Source organism: Echeneis naucrates, chromosome 23 (genome assembly GCF_900963305.1).
Source record: "Echeneis naucrates chromosome 23, fEcheNa1.1, whole genome shotgun sequence".
NCBI lineage: Eukaryota > Metazoa > Chordata > Actinopteri > Carangiformes > Echeneidae > Echeneis > Echeneis naucrates.
This window is the reverse complement of record NC_042533.1, coordinates 8,282,911-8,307,372: the sequence shown is the minus strand read 5'-3', so window position 1 is coordinate 8,307,372 and position 24,462 is coordinate 8,282,911. Positions and strand designations below refer to the sequence as shown.

Sequence of the window (24,462 nt, the reverse complement as noted above, 5' to 3'; positions counted from 1 at the left end):
TACAGCACTAAGTAGAGCACTTCTAGGCGCCATCAAGAAAATCTGTGTTCGGTCTTTGCAAAAAAAAAAAAACAAAACAAAAAGCTTTTATTCTAATCCCAAAACATTTTTTTTTTTTAAATAAAACTCACCAATGTTTTCACCACAGGCCTCGCAGTACTCCGCATACAGTGACTCAAAGCAGCCACAGCAGTAGGGCCGGCCATCTTTCATGATATAGCGCTGACCACCTAACATTATCTCACACTCAAAACAAGCAAAGTGCTTCATATGCCAGTGACGCCCCTCTGCTTCAGTGCATTCATCTGCGAAGATGATCTGAGGGGAAAAGACACATTGTGGTGTTAGTCCTGTTGAGCTTTGAGCGCTTTTTTCCACTTCCTAGGATGACACTCGTGCTGCCACTTACCTCGTCACAAGATGAGCATCGAGGTTTGAGAAGCTCTGCGTGGTGTCTCCCACAGAGGATCTTGCCATTTTGGTAGAAATATATCAGATCAACCAGCAGTTCTTGACATGTAACACACACAAAGCATGCTGGGTGCCAGCAGGGGCTTGGACCTGCTCTGGAGGCAAAAATTGCCATCTCCCCTCCGTTGATGCCTCCGCCACACTGATAAGACACAAGCAACAGCTGCGGCATCAGATTTATGTTTCAGGCGTCTTGCTGCACCAGTTGCAGTGACATACACTGAACGATTCAGACGGGCAGCACCCATTCATGAGTACACCACTTTGAGACAAAAACATTTGGGAGCAACATTCAAAAATATGTATCACATAAGAAGTGAGGCATGCTTCATAAACGATTTGACTGCACTTACGGTGACCCCCATTTAAATTAGCGACGAAGATTATAAGCCAAGTGTAACTTAAATTAAAAGTCCTTAATGTTCATTCTCTGTCTCAATCAGTGGCTGGTTTCAATTTGGGATAAGAGTCAGCTATTTTCATTTGGTGTCGCTAAGGAAATGGGAAGCATTCTTTTCCTTGAAGTTTCAATTAAATACTCTCGCCTTGGTCCTGACTCAAAAAGTGGTATGACTCAGATTGTGTGTTCAAAGCGCGTCTCAATGTGAAATCTTTATATAGCCCAGTGCAGCTATGCAGCTATGCCCAGCTGTTAACCATTATTACCATGGTGGACAGACAGGGGCCTTGGATATGGAGGTGTTGTGTATCCCTGAGTTATGGCACCAGGAAACTACCGTCTGACCATGTGTGCGCGTGTGTGTGAATGAGTGTAATGTAATGGGTGTATAAACGCCTATTTCTTGACAATCTTTTGAACGACAGGAGCATGTGCAGAATGCCAATATGCACATTTGTGGTAGTTTGTCTATGTGTGAGTGGTTGTGTGGTTTTAGAATGTGTGTGTCCAGTGGAGTTCGTACATGTTGGTTCACTGTATGTGGCCTGGTGTTAGCATCTGAGTTTGAGTGATGACAGGCTTCATCTGCCTGTCTGGAGGAATGGCGTGGCTGGCCAGCTTTTTGCTGGATGCCAGTCAGAGGATGTGGTTCACTCACTGCTCAGGGGAGAATTTTCTGGAAACCACATTACACCAATATTTAATTTTGTTGTATCAAAAAGTTCTGAAATATGTTTAAAGTCAACTTGAATGGCACTACAGACCAAAATCAAAGTGGGAACAATTCATCAGATTATAGGATTCTTTTGTTTTTCTGTTTCTACATTATTTCCTATAACTTGCTAGTAACAGAAACTTGCCTGCTCATTTCTGGAAAGAAAGCTGCATGTAATAATATGAGTAAATGGGGTATTATCTGCAACATATTGTGTATTATTTGAAAAAAGTGGAATTTTATGACTCCACACAAGAATTACTTATTAACCTCCAGTTAACCTGCAGTCTGCCATGCCGAGCTATAGATCAATCACAGGAAATTGGTTGGATTCCTCAGGAGGAACCAGCTTCTCTGCTTCAATTGAGCACGAGCCTCCCAATTTCCTCACTTCCTCTCTTGCCCTAATGAGGACGTTTATGTCTGTGATTAAAACCTTTGCATTAGCCAATCAGGACTGTGCCCCGCGGTAACGTGCAGTGTCACGAGACGCGGGGTATTCACTGCTTGTGACATAATAACATCAGAACAACCGGTTGTCTGTCTTTCTGTGTGCGCGCGTGCATGTGTGTGCGTGCGTGCATGCGTGCAGGCTCATGGATATTCATGTGTAACACCTACATTTTCGCAGCGGGTGTGCTGCAGAGCTCGAGGCAGGATCTTGGGTGTTCCTCTCCCCAGTGCCTCCCTCTTCCTCTGGGCACTGAACATGTGGAGCTCCCTCTTTTCCTCCTCTGTAAGAGTGTGGCAATAACGCACCTATAAAATAATAAAAAAAAAAAAAGACATGAGTTAAAAACAGAGGTCAATTTTAGGCTACAAGACAAAGCCAGTTACAAGAGGAAAGTAAAATAGCTCGTAAAAATATTCATCCATTACAGCTGGATCTACAGCTTTCCTCTTTTGAATGCAATATTGGTTAGGTGTATTGCATGAAGCCCTTATATGGATGGAAAAGGGTTTAATTAAAGCTAATTCCCCTCAAGGCTGCGTTGAAAGGATGGCGTGAGTGATACACAAACCCTTCCTCTATGTTTAGAGATGGTGATGAAGGCACCAGATAAAAGCCCAAGACTATCCTAACAACCGACTCTGTTGTTCTCTAAACAACGGTAAACGATGCCGGCATGTGAGCTCCGTTTCTCACACACACACACACACACACACACACACTGCTCTGCCGTCCTAACCACTGTTACGCAAGGAATCCTCCAGCAGTTTGTTTCCTCAACCACCAGGTCTGCCAACAAACATCATAAAACTGCTCAGTCAAACACAACGTGTGTTTGTGTGTGTCCAGTGTAGCCATTATCTTCCATGTGTGCATACAGAGGCCACCTCAGTCAGACAGTAGCGCACCCCCCCCCACCCCCCCTTGCCCCCTCCGCTCTGGTGATAACCCCTCCACCATATCTCCTAATGTAAACTCTATTAACACAGATGTGAAAGGAGTGCTGGTTTACACACCATAAAGCTATAATACAGAAGAGTCTGGCATGCGCTTTACTGTCACAAGAGGGTTTTTTGTCAAACGCTTGAGAGAATGTGGCCATTGTTTTAGATTTACTTGAAAACCTTGCAAGCTCGCCTCAGCTTTACTCAGCTGCTGGCTTTAGTTTCGTCAGGGTTGGGTATTATTTAGAAATCCTTACAGTCTGCCACACCAAAGCTATACTTTATATTATATGTCCAGCTGTGCAGCAGCTCTACAGGAACAGTTGCTATAGTTAGAAGCTTCATTCTACTGAAACATGCCAGATTTATAGTGAGTTGGTTTAAATAATTATACTATAGGACAATGCATGTGACTTAAGAGACAAAAAAAATCGATTTAAAGTGGTATTCAGTCATTGCTTTATTTAAAGCACTGCAAGGTTTAATCATAGCTAATGTTGTCTAACAGTAGCAGTCGTATCACTTCTTCAGCTCCAGTATCTCTGAATCCATTCTGACAAATTGTGAAAGAATGATTCTGCCTCTTACTTGGCTTCAGCAACACGGCATCATGCTCACGTGAAGAGTTGGCTAACTCATTACATTTTTACAGATCTTAGTTGAGATTAAATGTTAGTTTTGAATGCTTTGTATCTGAATTTATCCATTTTATCTCCAAGTTTAGCTTTAGTCTTTTTACTTGATTTTCTGTTCAACAGGTTTCTATATATTCTGGGTTGACATTTTTTTGTTTTTGAGACAAAAAGATAAAAGAGTAACTCCTGTGTGGCCTCTTTGCCACAAACCTTTATTTTCCCCATTCGCTCACACCCTGTCATCTCACTGTCTCTACCTCATTGTCATGTGGCGGCAGCTGGTAGAGGAGCTGTCGGATCCTATGCTTCTCTCCGGGGCTGTTGACATACGGCACCCTGTCCTCCGGCAGACAGGAGAAATACATTTGGACCTGCAGGTGGAGACGCATGAATGAACTTTAACAGAGAAAGTAGTGAAATTCTTCTCAACCAAATAGTAGCTTTGTTCCCTTGCTTTAAGGAAGACAATTCTTATAGTATGGACTGAGGAAAACTTGGATAAAGATAGAGCTGATGTGTCCCCTTTCATGATGTAGCATTTTGAATCTATGTTTTTTGTTTTTCCCCCCCTTCTCCTGCTGTTCTAGCTATAGTCTTATCAGTCTGTTAAAAAGGAAAGGAGGAGGGGAGGAAGGGGGAAAGTCCAAAGAAGAAAGGAGAGAAGGCATGGATATCAGTAGAGAGGGACTGCAGTGATGTGTGTCCTTATTTTTTGACACAATGGGGTAAACATGTCAGTCTCCATCCAGTCAGAGGCGCCCGAGTGAGAGGGCTCTCCGCGCACGAGAGACGAGACAAGAAGGGACTGGAAATGTTCATGTTTGCCTTGGCTAATTCCTCCAGACAGGAGAAAGGGAAAGGAAACATTTCATTTGTCAGTGTGCAAGTCCGTGAAAAAATGTGAGACCACAAACAGTCATTTCTTACTGAGATGATCTGGACATGTGTATGTTAAAAACGCCAGGATGAATGTGAAAACAGGCCTCAGCATGTGGTACCATTCATTTGCTATCATGGCATAGAAACTTGGTCTAAAACACAATGTTGGTAGCACCCAGATTCAAAACATCACACTAATTTGAAATTTTTGGTGAATCTATAACCTTAAATTATCTTGCACACACAAATAATAATAATAAAAAAAAAAACTAAACTGTAACACGCTCAATGTCCTACCTGCTCCGGCCTCAGTCCTGGTGGCACCCACGCGTACTCCTCCAGTGCACATCCAGAATCATCATCTGAGGTGGAGCTCCTCTGGAGGCCCACAGAGATCTTCCCCATCTTCCCCACAGTACGAGCTTCCATGTCAGACCCCCGAGGAGAAGGACGCTCCCCTCTCTCACTGCGCTCCAGATTCATCACACACGAACGCTGCAGACAAAAAGGGAGGATTTAGTCACCCCAATGGCAGAAACGCTCTTTTCTTTTGTCTTTTGTCCTTTTCTGTTCCTCATCTGTTTGTTTGATACGTTTTCTTAATTTGACTTAAAGCTCCAGTTTGTACTTTCTTGTCACTAATTGGCTGGGATACTGCTGATCTGGGATCTTTTCGCACTTATTGTAAATTCCACTCCATTTAGTTTGAATCTCTGTTTCTCAACAAGACAATTGTTTTTTTGTTTTTTTTGCAGCGACAAAGCAGTTAAACATATCAGGAGCAGAACGGTCGTTTAAAACAGGAAAAGGGGGAAAAAAGACTCCCATCTTTTCACATTTCAAACCTCTTGAGTCACATTCAAAAGCAACTAATATTTATACTATTTTCCATCCCATGAGCACTCATTCCCTCTGTCATACTTCCGTTGTTTATCCATTATGAATCCTTCTTGATAGTGTCCGCCTTCAAATGGGATTCAAACAAACTTATGATGATGATGATGCATTATGGAAAAATAATGCAAGTCTCGCCCCAACCGTATTGTTTATATCTCACACAACAAAACATTATTGGATCCAAACAAATTTAAGTTCTGTCTACTTCAACCCTTTTACTTGGAGTAAGGTGCAGGTTTTACTGCCACATCGAGTACATTTAGTCAGCTCTTTTAAACTTTGATTGGAAGGCTTTGAACATGAGACGACAGAAAGTTCCAGCTGTTGCCCACCAAACATCTGCTGCTATAAACTGCTGAAACAAAGCAGCGAAGGTTGTGAAACACATGAAAGTGGGACAGCAATTTGGAGCTATGTACAGGAAGTCATTATTGCACAAATGTTTAGCTGTGATCTTAAAAATGCTTCAAAAAAAAATCTTACAACTGATTTAGGTCATTGCTGGACTCAGACTGCAGTGTGAAACATTTACGGGAGCTTTTCAGACATGCTTTTTCTTCCCCCTCTTCACGTGCTGATAACAGTTGGACGGTTAAGTGAACTGGGATTAATCAGTCTCGTGGTTGTGTCTCCTGCCTTCAGCAGTAGCCCTCTTATCTCAGCAGCCATGTTCCTCAGAGCCCTCTCAGTCTGATAATGGTGCTTTGGTCTCAAAGTGTTAAAAAGGCCACTTGTGATTTGCCCGGCTCAGCCCTTTCCTCTTTCACATGCAAATCTAAACCAGAATAGAACATGTTTGGGTGAAAACAATCAATAACTTCACATGCAACTCTAGTTGGTCTAAATGCAGCACAATCAGAGACAATTGAAAGTCTTGATGCCGTCAATTGACGATTCATTATGCAAGTTACTTTTGACTCCACAGCAGTCTATTAAAGGTGTTTTCAACAATGCCCATTCCAGGTGATAGCCAGTGACTTAGTTTTGAATTTTATATTTGATCTTTAAATAAAAAAAAAAAAAAAAAAAAAAAAAACACCAAACACCCACACTTGGTTTGGATTCTCTCTGGAAAAATTCTCAACTCAAGCCTGACTTCAAGCTCACTTTTACATGACCCAAATCTTAAACTATAGCCGAAATGATCTATTTCCATTATGGTGATGGTGGTGCCTTGTTTATTGAGCTTCACTTTTAAACCAAGAGCTACTAAATAAAAGACAGATTCCCCCCTTCTTCATCGAATTAAGTAAATGATCACATAAAATATTTGGACCCTTACAAACATCTGGCAAATGAATACTGCCCTCCGTTTCTGACTCCACCTAATAATTATATAGCCAATCAGATAAGATGAGCTGTAAAAGAAAAAATGAAAGCCCTGTTTTTTGTGTTGGTCTCCTGCAGTACTCTGACACTGCCTTTAAGTCATAAACTGCTGTATTTTGTGCTCATCATTCATGAAACTGTGACAATATACTGACGCCCTAAAATAACGATTTTCTTGCCCTCCTGAAGGCAAAGGTCATCTCTGACAAGTGAAATGTTGTAGAGTGCAGCCACATCTTAGAACTGTCGACTCTGTCTGCTCAGCTTGCCCTCCAGGCTTCCAGCGCCTCTTCATGTAGCAACAAGCAAGGGGAAATATTAGCATTCTGATTAGCATACAGTTGAATGAAACCCCCAGGCTTTAAAACACCAAATTTACAGATTAGAAATGCTGTTAAAAGGCAAACCAAAGTTCTTATCACAGGACAAAAGGGTATTTGACTGTTGCTTTGTTCTTCAGTGACTAATCTATAAGGTTTTATGGCAGGATAGATAATGTTATCACGCACAGGCTTTTCTTTACCTGTCCTGTTTTATCTCTCTGAACCTAGTTAAGACCAGTAAGTGCTGCAATTAGATGAAGTCCCTCTTTTTTTCTACAAGTTTGTTTTGTGGCTTCATATCAAAGATGTTTTTTGTGCAGCTTGGAGGTTTGGAATAAGGGGCCATTTATTTTTGAATTTTAGCTGACCACCTTGGGATACGTTTTGTTTACAGCTGCTTTTATCCAAGAAATGTTGTTAAGGTAAAAGCACCCAGACATCCAAATTATCACACCCCATCAAAATTATAAATGATTTGGCCAAGAATGACTGTGTTGGTGCAGTTTCCCATTAAATATACTTGAAAAGGAGTGTACCCAAAACATAAACTATCTAGCTGAGTTATTGCAATTGCGTTTCAGTTTTTTTTCTCCTGTGAAAACTACAGTAAATTGATTTATTCATTGTAATTTATCCACCTCCTATTTGGCATCTTTTCCCTCACTCAGCCAAGGATACCCTCAGCATGGTTGCTTTGCCCTTCAGCTCTCTTGCCTCTCATCCCACAAGTTATTGGGAAAAGGTGACTGCAGATTCCTGAGCCAACATACACAGCAACTCACATTTCACCATGTCACCTCTTGGCAATAACACAATGGCTTTCTTTGTCAAAAACCAAATGTCCACCTATGCCTCCTCTAAACTTCAGCCACAGTGGAGATGTGACAGATTGAGGCTTAAGGGAGTTTTAAATGTTTTTTTTTTTTCCCCTCCTTTTTGAAGAAGGCATTTACAGAACACAGCGTTGGTCTGTGTAAAGACGGGCCAGATGCAGACAGCTAACGGTTAAATGTGTGTGCCTCCCCTGCTTGACTGACACTTTTAAAGGGCCTCTCCTTCACCAAGGATTTAGTCCATCAGACACATATTATTTTCAAATGAATACAACCTCAGGCAGACTGAAGAAATGCTTCCTGTTTTACAGAGAACTGTAGTTTTTACAGGTTTTCCCAATGCGGTTAATATTTCTCAGTGGGTAGGCATTAAAACTGCTGTATTATTTAAAGCTTTTGTTACCTGCTGCAAATTTGAAGGGCATGTGTGAAGTATTTGGAATCGACATGTTTTTTTTTTTTAAGTAATTTTTTCTTAAATGCAATGGGATTTACTTTAGAAAAACCATTAAATAGTGGAGTTCAAAGGCCGAGGTCATTGCTCCTTGACTGCTGAAAAGTGTTATTTTAAGGCCAAATGGGTGACAGGGGGTGCACGGAAGGCTTAACACAGCTGGCGTGAGACCACCTGCACACACATACACACATTTCACTGCTGTCTACACACACAGACACAAGGTGTGAGACTTTGACATATATCGCTAATATGCTATCAGACAAACCACACCGAAATCAGCCATGCATTCTCTTTTTTGTGCCTTAAACCATGAACATTTACAGCAATCCACTTTCTTTTTGTTAATTCATATGAGTAATGGTGGAACTTTGGTGCAGGCATTTGCCAAAGAAAAGCTGCAAAAAAGTCTTGTTATTCAGCGAAATCTTTCTGTAGATTTCAATCTCGGGAAGTGTAATCAACGTTCCTCTTACCTTCAGGAAAAGCATCTCTCCCTCCACCTCCACAGAAAGCTCTCATTCACCTCCACACTGCCCTGGTAACAGCACAGCCCTCCAACTACATGTCTGTGGTGTCAAGCTCAACGGATCCACGTTCTAATCAGATCCAGATCCCGCTCAGTCAGGATGTATCCCCCACCCGCTCCCCTCCGGTGTCTGAGCCTTTTGAGAGTCTGTTGTGGTGAGGGGGAGTCTGAAAGACAAGACTCTCACTCACTCTGCAGCTGGAGAACAACTCACTAGACTACCCAAAATTTTCAAGGTCCAAAGAGCAAGGAGGGAGGGCACAGAGCTGACGTCTCTATCTGGAGTGTCTCTGATCCCTGCGAGTGTGTGGCAGTGAGTGGGTGAGTGTGTGCACGGTGATGGGGCAGCCAAGCTTTGTCAGCCCCTCCCTCATTCCTCCCCTGCACTTCAATCACACACACTTAAGAGTCACCACCCCCAACCCCCCCACTAAACACCTCACCCTCCCCTCATTTCTATCCCTATCTTACCCCTTCCTCCACCAGAGTGACAACAAGCCCCCCGCCTTGTCCCCCAACTCAGCCAGATGACATGTCCACTCCACTCTCACACGTTGTCCTCACCTTTCTTTTTGTCCCGTGCTTCCTCCCTAACAGTTTCAATTTGGGAAACCCATCTAGTGTTCACTGCCTTTTATCAAACCAAATTCAACACAAAGAGCTTTTCATTTGTAGAAAACGAGTTGTAATTTTTCTCAGCGGCAGTATAAACAAAGCAAGAATTAATTTTTTTATTCAACAAGTGTGTGAACACTCTCACTCTCCCTGCCATTAAATAAATATGCCACATTAATGGGCACTCATCTGCTAAATAGTTCCAATGATGGTTAGTAAAAATGTTGTCCAGCAGCTTAATTACCTCAAATAAAAAACTAGTCATTTGCACATAAATTTGGGGGAAATTATGGTTCGATAACAAATGCCATTTGTGGCAGAAGAAAAAAGAACAAACACATCACTGACATTTTATCTCTCAAAGTTAATTCTGTTAACTATTTGCTCATGTTTGAGCTCATTTAGCTGCTACGTGCTTTACTATCTCCCCCAGCCTGTCTGATGATTATGTACCTGCTATGAGTTTTAGATACAAGCAGCCATATGATTTGCGTTTCATATGAAAACTCTGATTAATGTTGCTTTACGTTTTTGTGCGCTGAAATATTAAAACCTTAAAGTGGATTCTTTATGTTGGAGCCATTGGATCATTTAGAAGTGTCGAATCATTTTTCTTTCCAAAATTAGACTCGTCATGACTTGGTGTCTTTCTGGTTAAATATTGACTCTGCTTCCTCCTGAGTCAACCTCATCCATCTCAGGAAATTCTCACGCAGGGGACGTGTTTGCTCACCCCGTCCCCGATGCCGCCACCCCCTTCCTATTTTGGAGATCTGAATGAGTGAGAGGAGAGAGGTCCCCTGTTCTCATCTCTCACTTTAGCCGGTGACAATGATGTTATTGTCATGCGTACATTGTGAGCACTTCACTTCAGGAAACTCACGACGATCTAGTAGCGCTAAAAATTACGGCTTTTGTCCCAAATTGAGCAATGAACCTTGTAAAAAAAGGTGACATCTGCATCATTAATTACAAAATGTGAAAAGGTGCACTTATTGTTCAGGGGGAAAAGGTGCATAAAATCTGTACAGGAAAAAAAAGTGCGCATCAACATGGATGACATAATAAAAATGAAGGAGATGTTTCAGGGGAAGTCTGAGGTGATTTATAAGGACAAGTTGTGTGTCATCTGTCATCGTGAAAGGCTGGAAACCGCAATAGCTTCATTTAAAGAGCCTAAAATGACAAATGAGTTTGCTCAATTGTCCCTCAGACAAAGACGCTCTCTCCCCTGACAACCCCACAAAGTGGCTCGCACAGAGGGCAACAGAGCTGTTTGTCACATGCCAAATTACCTGTTACAAATGAGAAACAACTGTTAGCTTAAGCAGCGCAGAGGAGTTAGACAGAGCAAGAGACGCTCTCTGTGCATGGAGATGAGATAGTCCGTGTGCTTTCCCCCCTTTTCCTGGCATACTAATGCATGTTTGAAATTAAGACAGCAGAGAGAGGAGCTTTAGCTGAGGGTGAACCTTTCAGAAAAGCTCTCAAGTTTTCCAGGGGCCTTGGCACCGCTCTGAAAAAGTGTTTAAACCTTCCAGAGATGTGCATCGAGTTTCCTGAGATATTTATCAGGCGATACATTTTGAAAAGGTCTGGAAAACTTATTTCTAGGAAGGATTTTTGTAACGGTCAAGTGCTTAATTCAAATAACAAAAACAGACGATGAGTGGGTGAGGAAGAGAAGATAGGTCAGAGGATAGGAGTGGTTCTACCCCAGACAAGAGGCAGATATTGCTCCTTCAGACTGAGCCTGGGCTCGGAGCCAATGACCCATAGTTCTCCAGAGGAAAAAAAAAAAAAAAAAAAAGAAATAAATAAGTGGACAGATGTCCTTGCTGTGCTGCCTCTTCCACTTCCTCTGTCTACAAAAAGGTACGACAAAGGGAAAAACAAAAAACAAAAAACGAATGAAATCCTTGTTTTGTTTGTAGAGTTGCGTGCGTCTCTTTATCTTTTAAAGCAAAAGAACATAATGTAAGAGGTCGATTTTTTTCCTACTAAGCCTTCTGAATTTTTTTCAGAATTTAAGAAAACAGAATGTGCTGTGGTTATCCCGCAGAGCTTCCTCCTTTCCCAATATAAGCAGGGGTTATTAATGGTTCTTAGCAATTATAAGGCAAAGAAGTCACGTAGAAGCACTTTGCCAAGCCGTTGAACATGTGCTGAATGGATGATGCTCTAGTCTCATTCACTTGTCTGAGGCTGATGAGCGCAAACTAAGTAATGGAGGATTTATGCGCTGACCTTTAATCCCAGTCCTCTGCACAGCACATGTGAACAACTGCACAGTTTTACCCAACAGCTGTAACTGCTTTAAACAAATGACATTTTTAATATTAAAAAATGGCAAACGCTGCAGCAGCTTCGTGTTTCACAGCAGCTGTATGAGACTGATCGATGCACCGACCGCTGATCCAGGGGTAGAAAACAACACCCTGACCTTAAATGAAAAGTGAATCTGCATTCATGGATCAGAATGTAATGAAAGGACAATAACGGCCAGAACTGTTAGTCTCACCGTAAACTCAGTAATGTAAGAAATATATTGGACTGGAGCCTTTGGATCAGGTCTCAAAGCAGAGTGAAGTTTTCTTTTCATGTCAAAAGCTTTGGACCGGGATTCAGACAAGATCTAGTGGCGTTTTCTATACTTGAAATCCAAAAGACCAAGTCTAGACTACATGCTGCACACACACTTTTTCTTTGGCACACCCAACACACTTAATTATTCCTGTCTGCACATTTCATCTATCTTTTGGAGCAGAACTCAACTTGCAATTTGTCCTCTGCATAAGCTTTGCTGTGCTGATTTGCTCTTTTTCTGCTCGCGTTTGCCTCATTTTCATTTCTAACACTCATTCGCACCTGGACTCCGCTTGCAATGCAAATATTTGGGGAGACAAGAGACATCCCTCTGGTTGTTCGAAACAGAAATCAACAAGGACTCTCACATGTCTCAACTTGTTGCAAGGGCAGTTTGTTATCAAAAGTCAAACTCAGAGCATGGAGACAAATTCCTGATACTAAAGTAGTGTAGAGTGCAAATTGATGATGAAATGTACAGAAGTGTGCAAAAAGCTCTAACAAAGAACCAAGATATGCAAGATAGGCAGGAAAGAAAAGCTCCAAACTTATTTTCAGTGTTGTTATTATAGTAAATGGTGACTTTCTCTGCTCATTTATATAATTTTGTGAAAGACAGCAAATCATCAGCAATTTCGCACAATTTCTGTGAAACAGTTGCTGCTGAAATGTGTCCTGTGTGCGTCATGGGGTGACAAAAGCTTTACACTAAACCAAGAGCGATGTATTTGTTTTCAAATGGCATTATTGTTATGTCGCATTAGGCCAGCATCAATGTCGCATTGAGCATTCAGGGTTAGCAACACACAAGTGATTTCAGCTTATTGGGCTGAAAGAGTCAAAGCCAGATAATCAAATACAAACAAGAAACACATGCACACAACTATCAGTCAGGAAGTGGAAGGATCCATGAGCTGAAATAGAAGGTGAGGACTGGATTGTACCACTAGTAAACTACTAAAAAGGGGTCGTTTTACATTTAATTCTGCTTTTAAGGCTCAATGAAATGTATGAGTGTGGACTTGTGATATTTATATAATTGGGTAGTTTGACATTTATTTTGAATGAATTCACATTTAAATATTGTGTGCACTCATTGATTGATTACAATTAAGAGCGCGTTCCCTTGTAGGTGGGGCCTCATGTATAAAGCAAGGATGGAGGCAACTCGAGAGAGAGAGAGCGCAGCTCAGGCCTGGAAGGAAGTAGGCGCTAGACAAGTTCATCATGTCATTACTGCACTCAGCAACTGACCGCAAATAATAAAAAAGCCAGAATAGGAAGAGTTTTGCGACCACGCCTCCTCCACTGTGTCAAATCCTACAGTCTGCAGTTGCAAAGAACAGGCTGCACACTTGGACAGCCTTCATTTAAGGGCTTTCACATGATTGCACTTGGTTCTACACATGAAATGTGACACAAGAAGCTGGAGAAGAATGAGAAACACCAGGAGAGTGTGTTTGCAACAACCTGACAAGTTAGTGCCACTTGTCAGGTTGTTGCCAAGAGGGAAAAAAAAAAAATCAGTTACAGACCTGAATTTTGACACCAGAAAAGCTGAGGGGATGGCGTCAAACACACTCGGTGTGCTTAGTTTTAAGTATACCAACACTACTTTCTACTGGCTGATTGAAAGCAGCAATAACAAGAGAAAGTAAAAAGACCTGCCAAAGCCGACAAGCCCGGACAAATGAATCACCATGAGGGCAATTGTGAAACTGAAACTTTAATTTGTAGATGCTGTCATCTATGATTATTTTGAATTTTAAGAATGGTCATGTGATCTAACCTGTTACAGATTAAGACCGACACCCTGAAGACAAATGCACACATGTTGTTCTGATTTTAATCAGCAATGGCCACTTACCTAGGCCATCTGCACAACGGGTGACAAAACAGCTTACACATATCTACCTCACAAAAAGCCCCCAGATCCGCGTCTCAATTCACATCCATTATAATTCCTCCATTCAACCCCATTCAGTCCCATTCACACTGACAGACGCCTCTCAGCAGCCTTTCACACTAGGAAATGGATCTTAAGCCGTCGCCAACAAGGCCCACCAGCTCAACTTGCTGCTGAGTATCAGATCGGGGAAGTGTTACTCTGCGGTCTCGCCAGTTCAGTGTTAATATTCCCCGACACTCCCAGGCTGTGGGTGATTTAAGTTCCCTGTCATAAAACCCTTGGCTGAGATTTGTTGACCACTGCAGGGTGTTACCTACACACCTCTGGGACAATAGCAGCAGCAATAAAGGTGCTGTAAAATGCAGGAAATTGTCAGGTAACAGGAATGGGAGCAAGTGGATTGAGAAACTCTAGTTTGGTCACTTTGGTCTGAATGAAAATATCTTGAGATCTTGTGGATTGATTGGTGGAGATATTCCTCAGAGGATGAATCCCCACCACTTTATGGTTTTCTGCTCTTCCATCAGGTCAACTTTTCCATTTTCTTGTGAAGTATAATGAATAGACAGAAGCAAAAACGTAGCTTTTTATCCCGTCTCTGCAAAACGTTTCACATTCCCCTCCAAGCTTTGGGCTGCATTAGTCCAAATGACAAATTATTAACAAGCGAGACATTCACACGCAGTTTCCCTGCCAAATATTGGATTCCACGGTACACAAAATCTGAACGTGACTTCCTCAACTCAGTGCGATGTAGCTGAGTACAATTGGAAAACTCGAACTAGACTCCAGTGGCCAACATGCATCCAATAGTTGCTATTAAATGCGGTGCTTGTGCTTTTCTAAAATACTACGTATCTCATTCTGGGATAATTGCTACTTCACCGCAGCTACTGTTCAAGCCGTACATGTGCGCCTGTTAATCTTTATTATATTTTTTGTCCGGTCTATATCCCTGCATATGTAGCCAGTTATTTTGACATTCAAGTGGATTTTCGGAAATCCTTTACTAGTCACAGGCTGATTGGAGTCTGTCGAGGAATTATGTTGTTTCGGGGTTAATTAGTGTCTGCACAAACATTACAGAACCCTTTCTCCTTCATGGATAGAGGCTAGTTATTCATTATCATTATTTTTCATTTGCCAGAGTCAACCTCATTTAAACGGCTTAATTCTTGTTATTACCTGAATCTGACCTTAAAGTCCCAGATATCCCCGTGGGCTAAAACAGTTTGCCAAGCCAAAGTATCCGGGTGGATACAAACGCTTTCATCAAACTATTAGTGTGTGTGGAAAAAAAAAATTCCCTGGAGACATGTATCCTAGCATTATTACACAATTTGTTGGCCTATATCTAAAACGGAAAGAAAAAAATTACAAGAACAAATAGTTTTAAACCTGAAATGCTCCAAGGTTGTAGCTTTTGTATTTATTGCAACAGGTCACAGGCCATTCTGTGGATCAGTATTTATGTTAATAACGGCATATCTATGTACATTGCATTCAAGGGTTAGGATTTTTTTTATGATATTTTATATATGTTTTTTTTTTTTTATTATTATATTTTGCCACTATATAGCTCAATGACTAGCTATAATAGGCAGCTACAATAGACAGACTCACTCTCAGCTAAGTCAAAGCTATGGTTATAGCTTGATAAAGCCATCTCATCTGACTTCTGTTCTTGTCCCAGTATACAGTATACGGGAGTGAAATCGATTTATTTGGTGAAATCATGTCGCCTCTGCTACAATAGGCGACGATATGTACTCTTTGGGCTTGTGGGTAATGGGCCACTACCGACTGACCTATGAAGTCACACACCACAACGGAGGTGGAAAGAAAAAAGGACCTTCGAGCTAACAAGTTAAACTGGTACGATGATGGACAACCACCTTGCAAATTTGTACATATCATACTTTCTGTACGCTCTACTTTTTGTGCAGATGAGATGCACATTTACGTTTTAAATGCTGTTCGACTCGGGTCTTAGCTTAGTGGGAAACTGAAGCACATGCACAGATCACCTCCTCGAGCTCCAGTCTGACTGTCCCCATACATGTAGCACTTTCAGTCGCATTATCTGGGTGTGTTAGTCCAGCTATTATAAATTCGATTTCAGTCGAGCTAACATGTTTTCATGTAAATACAAATCCAGTTTTAGTTAGACTAACGTAACAACTCTGTTTTTTTTTTTTTTGTTTGTTTTTTAGGAGTCATGTAAATGTAGTGAGTGAAACACCACAAAAGCTGAATACCTATTACGAAATAATAAAATCCAACTGTCATTATGGTGCTGGCTGTGTGTGTATGTGTGTGAGAGAGAGAGAAAACGGTCCAGTGCATCACATCCAACACTAATTTGATATCGTTAAGTGATGCATTCCTTCTTTAATAAAAACCAGAGGTCACGGCCACTGTGGAGGGAGTGTGTGTGTGTGTCTGTGAAACATCTCAATAAAAACCCAGGGTGCTGCGATCACACTGAATCACATACAAAGTGTGTAGTTCAAACCGATCTCTGAGAGAAGACAAAGAACAGGCAGATATTTCTAACCAGAAGACTGGAACAGAAAGGAGGGAGCTACTGATTGGAAAAACAAAAATCAAAAATACTAAGGACCAGATTGATTGTCTTGCTCTTGTTGACAGGTAAATGATGCATGAATCGCTGATGTTTAAGATGTTTAGGCTCATTGTCAGGTCATTGAATGTAAGGTTTACAAACTGTCATAAGTGAAATAAAACGCAAACAAGGTGCTCTTTAAAGATAAAGTCACAAACACACTGATGCTTGGTCACATATGGTTCCAATAGATTACAGTAAAAGATAAGAAGCAGGTTTCTCTTGTTCTTGTAAAGTGACATACGCCAGCTGCTTCCTTTAGAAATAACCTTGTTTTTTATTTTTACTGGCTCCAGAATGATGCTGAACCATTACTGCCATTGTCTAGTCTACAGAAGGTATCTATGAGGCTCATTTACAGTGTGTTATGTTTGGCCAAAAGAAACAGACCTGCTAAGACTTCTCATAAGCTTTGCCACACAAACTGGATGCAAGAATGGGCTATGAAAAAAATATCTATAAAAACAAGGCCGGGAGTGGTAAATGTAAAAACAGCTAAATATGATGACATTACACGCAAGACAAGCGGGAGTGTTGCATCACGTTGAATATGGGAAAGCTTATTGTGGTTATATGTGTGTGAGAGAGAGAGAGAGAGAGAGAGAGAGAGAATGTGTGTGTGTAAATCCCCCATGATTTTGTATAGGAGATAAATGTAGGCCAGGGATTGGGGTTGTATACACAGAAGCTTAATGATGGGACCCTGGAGGGATGGCACATCAGTCAAGCGGAACAGACTAATACACACTTACATACGCACGCACACGCACACACACATACACAGACGAATACATCAACCAGCTGTGTATTACACAACCAGCACCCTCACTTTCCCATCATTTAGCACTGGGAGAGCTGGGAATGGCTGGTCTGACCAAGCTTGTAGCCTCAGGCACTGTGTAACACTCAGGATACAGTTTGGCCTACATGGACTGACACAATTCTCAAGGCAGCCTAGTGTCAGAAGGGTGTGTGTGTGTGTGTGTGTGTGTGTGTGTGTGTGTGTGTGTGTGTGTGAGAGAGAGAGAGAGAGAAACTATATAGCCTTTAGTTCCACAGCACATTCCCAAGGCACTTTTTTGTTTAGCTTTATACAGGTTCCTGAGCCAGTGATTGAGAGTGAGAGAGCTCTTGAAAAGACACAGATAACAAAACAGCTGAGTTATATCAGCTTAGCTCAGCACAGCACGCTAACATTTTGGTGTCGGGTTTGGATGCCACGAGGGTGACAGATATTGAGGAGATGTGTTATATGAAAGCTGCTTTGAGCGCCGTGCTTAAATAAACTCCCTATCACAGGAAAAGTGGCATGACTGGCCATTTTGCGGGGTGTGTGCCCCTCTCCTCTCCCAGGGACTGTGGTTGAATTTGGCCAGGCTGTTGGCATTCCACACCGACCCTCAAGTAGCGGGCCTGAGGTTCATGGGTAAACAGACAAACCGTTTGGTGGCCTGGCTGTGTAATTTTGGAGCCTGCCTTGCCCCCCCCCACTGCCTGTCTCCCGCCACGTCTCTCTTCTCAGCCAGCCATATCCTCAGTTGGCCTCTCTGTTAATTCAGACCTACCTGACAGTTCTGACTAAAACCTTCTGGGTTTACTATCAGTCCTGCTCGGCGACCGGCTCAGCTCTCTAAACATACACTGAAGACTAATCTGCAACAGATGGAAGACGGACCGGGGAGGAAGTAGTATAAAAAGGATATACAGCATATTTGTAGCCTCTGAACCAAAGGATAGGGTTTCAGTGAAGTTCCAAGCCAAGCCGGAGGAGGGTTGTAATGATGTGCATAGCGGTGGCTCCCAAGGGCTTAACTGGACATATTACTTGGAGATATAAGTTGTCGATCGGCAACCAGATGTCTGAATGTCCTGGAGGAGGATTTGCAAGAGTCCTTTCTGAAGGGAACACACACTTCAGGCAAACCCTTTAATGGCCACATGTAAAGTATTGAATAAATAAAAACATGTGTAAATGTAGCACGGATACATACACACAGAACATGTGTGCACACAAACAAGCCTGCACATGTTGGATTTCACGGGTGGCTGGTTGGAGATAATGAGCCCCCCCAGTTTACTGTCTGGTTTTTGAGGTCATTAGTATAAACACAAAAGACATTTATTTACCACCTCATTAATGCAAGTGGCAATTTAAGCTCCCCTTCACAGGCAAAAATAAAGCAACGGATGAATCTCACCACGCCGAAACCTAGACATCAGTCAAATCACTGTTTGTATTAATTTTGCAAAGAGTATTAGGGAAGTCCCTTTCATCTTTTAACCACGGATGTATATCTGTTATGTTCTCCCTCTCAGGGACTTGTTTAAGGAAGGAACGATTTAATAAAAACAGAGGTTATATGTAGTCTGAGATTCTCTGTGGGTTTGTCCTTCTGACTGACCCCTTTTCACTTTTCACAGTCACACTGAACATATCGATCCTCACAGACCAATTTCTTGCTTTCTGTAGAACCCCTGCAAGAGCTCAAGCAAAGGCAAATGTGGCATTTATGGTGGGTTTGGTGAAAATCCTGTAATTCTCCCCACCCTCACTTATACAGTACTTATCACAACGGTCCATTTCCTGACTCCGGGTGGAATCAGATTGGACAGAGCCATTTCCCCTCTGGATGGATAAAGAGGCTGGAATTCCTCTGGGATGGTGTGAGGCTACTTGTAGATACAGCAAAAGAAAGGGCACATCCATACAGATCTCTACAAAGACCACCCAACCTCCAACTGTGCAACCTAAGTTTGTCACAAAGCTTAAAATTCCTGATCCAGTTTTGATTTATATAATCAAACACAAATGCATACAATCCTCCTGCTGCAGAGGTGATGATGCAAAAGAGACAGGAGATGAATGAAGGAAATTAGCAGGCTGTCCCTGATTATGTGTGAGTTGAGACATTCAGCTCAGGAGCTTGTCCTAACCTCAGGAACACCGTGTCCAACATGTGAGACCACATGAGACCAATTTAAGAAGGGAAGGCTACAGCCAAGTCATGTTTTCCTGACGCACGCGCCCAGACACTGGTCCAAGAGTCAAAGATAAAACCTCCCCCCGTATAATTCATTCATTTTGGATCATTTAGGTACAATTATGTTGTTTCTGACTTGGGTTTCTCTTAATTTGGATCTAACGGCGGCTCACGGCTTTATGCATACTTCAGATTCAAGCCAAAAGCAGCAGATGGTTCAAACATGAAATATTTCAAAATATTATTCATATGATGCAAACATAGGCAAGTTTCTCTGTCTCAACACAGGAAGACCGCTTCGACTCTGTTGGCTCCCAATTTCACTGCACCTTCCCAAAGATGTCAGCTTTTTCGCAAACAACAGATTATTTTTTGATAGCATGGCACTTATCTTTTCATCGATTTAGACAGACTCGTCCTTGAACATGAAACCACCAAACATCAAACACCGGGGCTGGAACCAGGCGGTTTTCACATCGCGACTGCAATATTGTGTGAGTGATGTAGCACCAAACAAACCAGAATCTGTTATGGAGACCTTTTTATGTTTTTTCCCCAATCAAAAACAAATCCGAAAGCTATCATTTGTGTTCTGCCTCAGGGTGGTCATTTGACTGGGAATAATTACGTGGTTGTAGCGCAGCGATCTTGTCTTCCTATATGAGACTGTGCTTCTATCTATACTATTTACCTTTACTTGAGCTTTAAAGCCTTTTAATTATTGTCATCTAATAATCATCACCTTTAATGTCTCCATAACTACCGCGGCTGGCGACTGGCAGTGTCTGGGCAGGTGTGTGTATGTGTATCTGTGTGTGAGTGGCTTTAATCATCATCAAATAGAGCTGTGTGTATAGGTAATTAAGTTGGAGCCAAATCGACTCTCACTCGCAGGCACGAGTCAGGAACTCCCAACAACACCTCAGCTCCGCGTCGCTTGGCAAGCGCTGCGGGCAACTTTAATTCAGTTGCAAGTTTTAACACAGAAAAGAGTGTAACTCCCTCTCCGAGTCCATTACTCAGTGTCATAAGCCTTGGATTACTTCTCTTCCCCACAAGCTGACCATAATTCCAGGTTGTGGAGCCAATGCGGCCTGCAGGGTTTGGTCTGAAACCACTGAATGAGCACAAGGATCACGATTAGCGTTCAGATCAAGGAGCGCCGTCCCAACCCCTGCGCACACATTCACACACTGCACCCCTCATCTCCTCACTACAGCAGTGCCTTGTGGCTTTACTGTTAACCAACATGCGTATTGTGTGCATTGGCTTCTCTTTCACCATTTATAGTGCAACATGAAACTCTTTCAAATGCCATGTAATGAAAAAGCAGAAGCTATTTTTTATCTAAGGCTGCAATTAATTATTATTTTCACTAGTAATCAATCTCTTTGTTGTCAACATTGTTAATATGAAATGACACACATAATTTTTTCCAATCTAAGGTCAAATTCCTTCCAAAATATTAGCATACAATTACATAGAATGCAAAATGCAACAATTTCTAATAATAATAGACCACAGATAGTTTGACTTTTTCTCCTTGATAAACTACCTGAGCATATAAGAAAGTTTGGCATCTGTTCTCCCATCGCAGAGGTATTACCATAAGATCTGGTTTGTTGTGCACTGTTCTGTTTCTCCTGTTCACTGTTTGGCCCTTTGCAAACAACTACACGGGAGAGTTACTTGGTGAGCAAGCGTGGTTGTGTGTTTTCTGAGGTTTGGAATAATTTGCACAACCCCACAGTCAATTAATTTCAGTATGACAACACAAACCTGCCTGTGTGTACACATGTTGCTCAGAGGTATTAGCCTTACAGAGAGGCAAAGACAGAACAGTGTTGACTTACTGGTAGATGGAGGTCTCTCTCTCTAACACACACACCTCATTCATGTTTATTATTCTTATTGGTTACATTTATTTAATCTAAAGCCAAGCTGTTCTCCAAGCCAAACATCGGGACACAAGAAATCTGTGACGCACCACAACTCCCCTGAACCAGAATCAGCCAGCAGCAAACCGTCTGCAGTGTGTACGCTGTTAATTTGTGTTCACATCATTATGTGCTGCAAATGTGAGAAACTGTTCTACGACACCATTTATTCATTACTGAGAGGAGTGGGGGGGCGAAAGCTGTTAAATTAAGCTAACCAAGGATTTAGGTTCCCCGTAAAAAGGCTGCAGAATCTATCCCCGAGATATTTTAAATACCGTTAATCTCCTTTTTGGATTGAATTCTCTCACAAAAAAGGGATGAAACACTGCGTATATTTGAGCTCTTCAAACCATTTTACTGCTGTGATCAGATGAGGTGTTTAAGCCGAGGAGCCAGTGGCTCTAAATCCAGAACACCATTGGTCACTGTGCAAAAAGGTTTTCCAGGAGAGTGTCCAACAATATCAAAACAATCTCCAGGCTGGATTTCCTTTCTGGCACTCAAACCCCACTGGAGAACAGGAATCTGGGTTGCACATGAGAAAAATGAAAAGCTGTAGGTTGAAGCCTCATGTTTCTTATCTAAAGATGCTGAAAAATGAGACTGTCAGATCAGAAATTGTCCATAAACAAAATGTCAGCACGGCCTAGGAAAAAGAGATAAAAGACAAAGTCAAGGATGCATTCACAATCTGTCCACCTCTCCTGCCAAAGCTTGACTCAGAACTGTATGACGTTACGTGTCCAGTCATCTTCTGTCTTTTGCTGGAACCTACGAAAGGTCATCCCTTCAATATCTGCCTCATATCCTCCCATCTGATTCACATCCTCCTCAGCTGAAGTGTTTTTTTTCTCCTCCACACTTTGACATGTTTAGACACAAATCAACCTTTTCACCCTGCCTCGCCTTCGTAAAGCTCACAAAAGTCCTAAATCAAGCTTCATCATTATGAGGACAAACACCTAATTGCTTTTTCGTTTGATTCCAATATTCAAGCCAGGAGAAATGGCCATGAACTCTAGAGTCATTATTAACGCTCACACGCCTGACAGATTGCTGTCAATTTTTTATCCCTCACATAAAATACACAGCTTCGTAGGAGCGTCGTCAGCGTCCATTGAAAGCAGAGTCAGTGTTTTGTCCCGTGGAAGTCGTACAGACTGATTATTTCTGCTACTGCCTGATCTGACCCTCCCATGTGGTCCAAATGGCTGACCAATTAACAGCAGCTTAACTTCTGGGACCAAACACCTCGCACATCTGCTCGCTCACGCACGCGCAGACACACACACACACACACACACACACACACACACACACACACACACACACGCGAGTAGCGCCAGAAATATAGATGCACAGAAAAACACACGTGCACACCAGCAAGCACGCAAATTGCACCCAGTACCACACACAGACAAAGACACGCACACAACCACACACACACACACACACACACACACACACACACACACACACACACACACACACACACACAGATACAGATACATACTCATTAACAAAGGCTTAGCATTGCAGAGTGTATACCCCCAGCAGTGTGTAGCATAGTCTGGCTGACTGGCCTCCCACAGAGAGGGAATACACCTTAGTCATCTGATCCCAGGCTGCTCTGATCCTAGATCAGCTATCTGCACAACAGTCACTTACGGTGGCTGGGCCTGCACGGACCTTAAATCTAAGATGCATATCATAAAAGGAAAAAGGAGTAAAGTAAGTTTAGTTAAACTGGTCAAGAAAAGTGTTCCCAAAATTACACATAAGACTCATCTGGGAGAGTTCTTTTTTTTTTTTTCCCCTCAAATCACAGGAAAAAGAGAAAGATATTAATCTCCTAAACAAGGACGAAAACCCCACATTTAAATAAAGGGTCTAACATAAAAGGGTCCAAAGGCCTTCAGATTTCACCGCATCCCCTTCACCGAGCTCTCCAACCACTAGGTGCCACCACTGGCTCCAGCACAGATCACTCTGCACCGAGAAAGTCCATCTTAACACGTCATTATGGGGCTGATCATATGATTCAGGTCCATGGAGAAAAGTGGTCAAAGCAATTTGACTTTAGTAACAAAGTCAAACTGCAGTTTTTTTAAGAAGCACATTCCAGTCTGAATTGTTGGGATTTGGCCATCTGTCCGGTGTGGCCGAGCTGATGTGGCTTCGCTTTAAAGTGTTTCTGCGGCTCTGAGCTGTGATCTGTCAACACTGATGAGACTCCGAGTGAGCTCGGAAAAGAGTGTGAGAGAGAGAAAGACCACCTGAGTGACAAGCAACAGCTGAGTCCACACATCTGGAAAACACACACAAAAAAATGCCAAGCCTCCATGAAAGTGCGTCTTTTACGCACAGAACTTTCCAAACAAACAGCCCTCCGCCTCGGCCACACATTCACTTTTTCTCTCCCCTCCTTCAGGAGAAATGTGTGACAGAACCTCCACCAACTGTTTTCCTCTCGGTTCGTTCGTTTGGTCATGAAGTCATGGAGAAACAAATCATTTCCATACTTGCTAATGCAGACTAGGAGGAGAGTTGACCTACAGTTGTTGCTGTTGCTTTGTTTTGACATTTGTGCAAACCCCTTTTGCTCATGCACAGTAAAAACAAGGGTGCAAAATAAACAAATTAACAAATAAAATAACTAAATAATAATAATTGGAAAACAAAATGAGTGGCTCTGAGCCAAAGTCTCCACACTCACCTCTCGGAGGAAACAATTGGGTCCGGGCTCGGCTCGGATATTCCGTTTTTATTGAAGATATAATCACTACTGTGAATGCATCCGGACTGCCTGCTGCCAGCGAAAACGCAACTCTGTGACGCTTCCACTCTTGAATCAGCTCGGTGGATGTTGCCTTTCAGTGCATGATCGTGCACAGACAGCCGGGGTTTGCCAGCGGGGGAGTGAGGGAGTCTCACCAGGGCTGAGC

General features: G+C 42.2%; 1 protein-coding gene across 2 annotated transcripts in view; it reads right to left on the bottom strand.

Moving 5' to 3' along the window:
• LOC115036586 (prickle-like protein 1) overlaps positions 1-24,462 on the bottom strand; it is a 27,190-nt gene extending 2,728 nt beyond the window's left edge. For both annotated transcript variants that reach the window (XM_029494804.1, XM_029494805.1), the window contains exons 1-6: positions 24,234-24,462; positions 4,793-4,990; positions 3,874-3,987; positions 2,208-2,345; positions 410-613; positions 132-318 (exon numbers count right to left, since the gene is read on the bottom strand). In XM_029494804.1, coding sequence (XP_029350664.1) covers positions 132-318; positions 410-613; positions 2,208-2,345; positions 3,874-3,987; positions 4,793-4,978 — 829 coding nt within the window. In that variant the 5' untranslated portion in view covers positions 4,979-4,990; positions 24,234-24,462. The remainder of the gene's footprint in view (positions 1-131; positions 319-409; positions 614-2,207; positions 2,346-3,873; positions 3,988-4,792; positions 4,991-24,233) is intronic.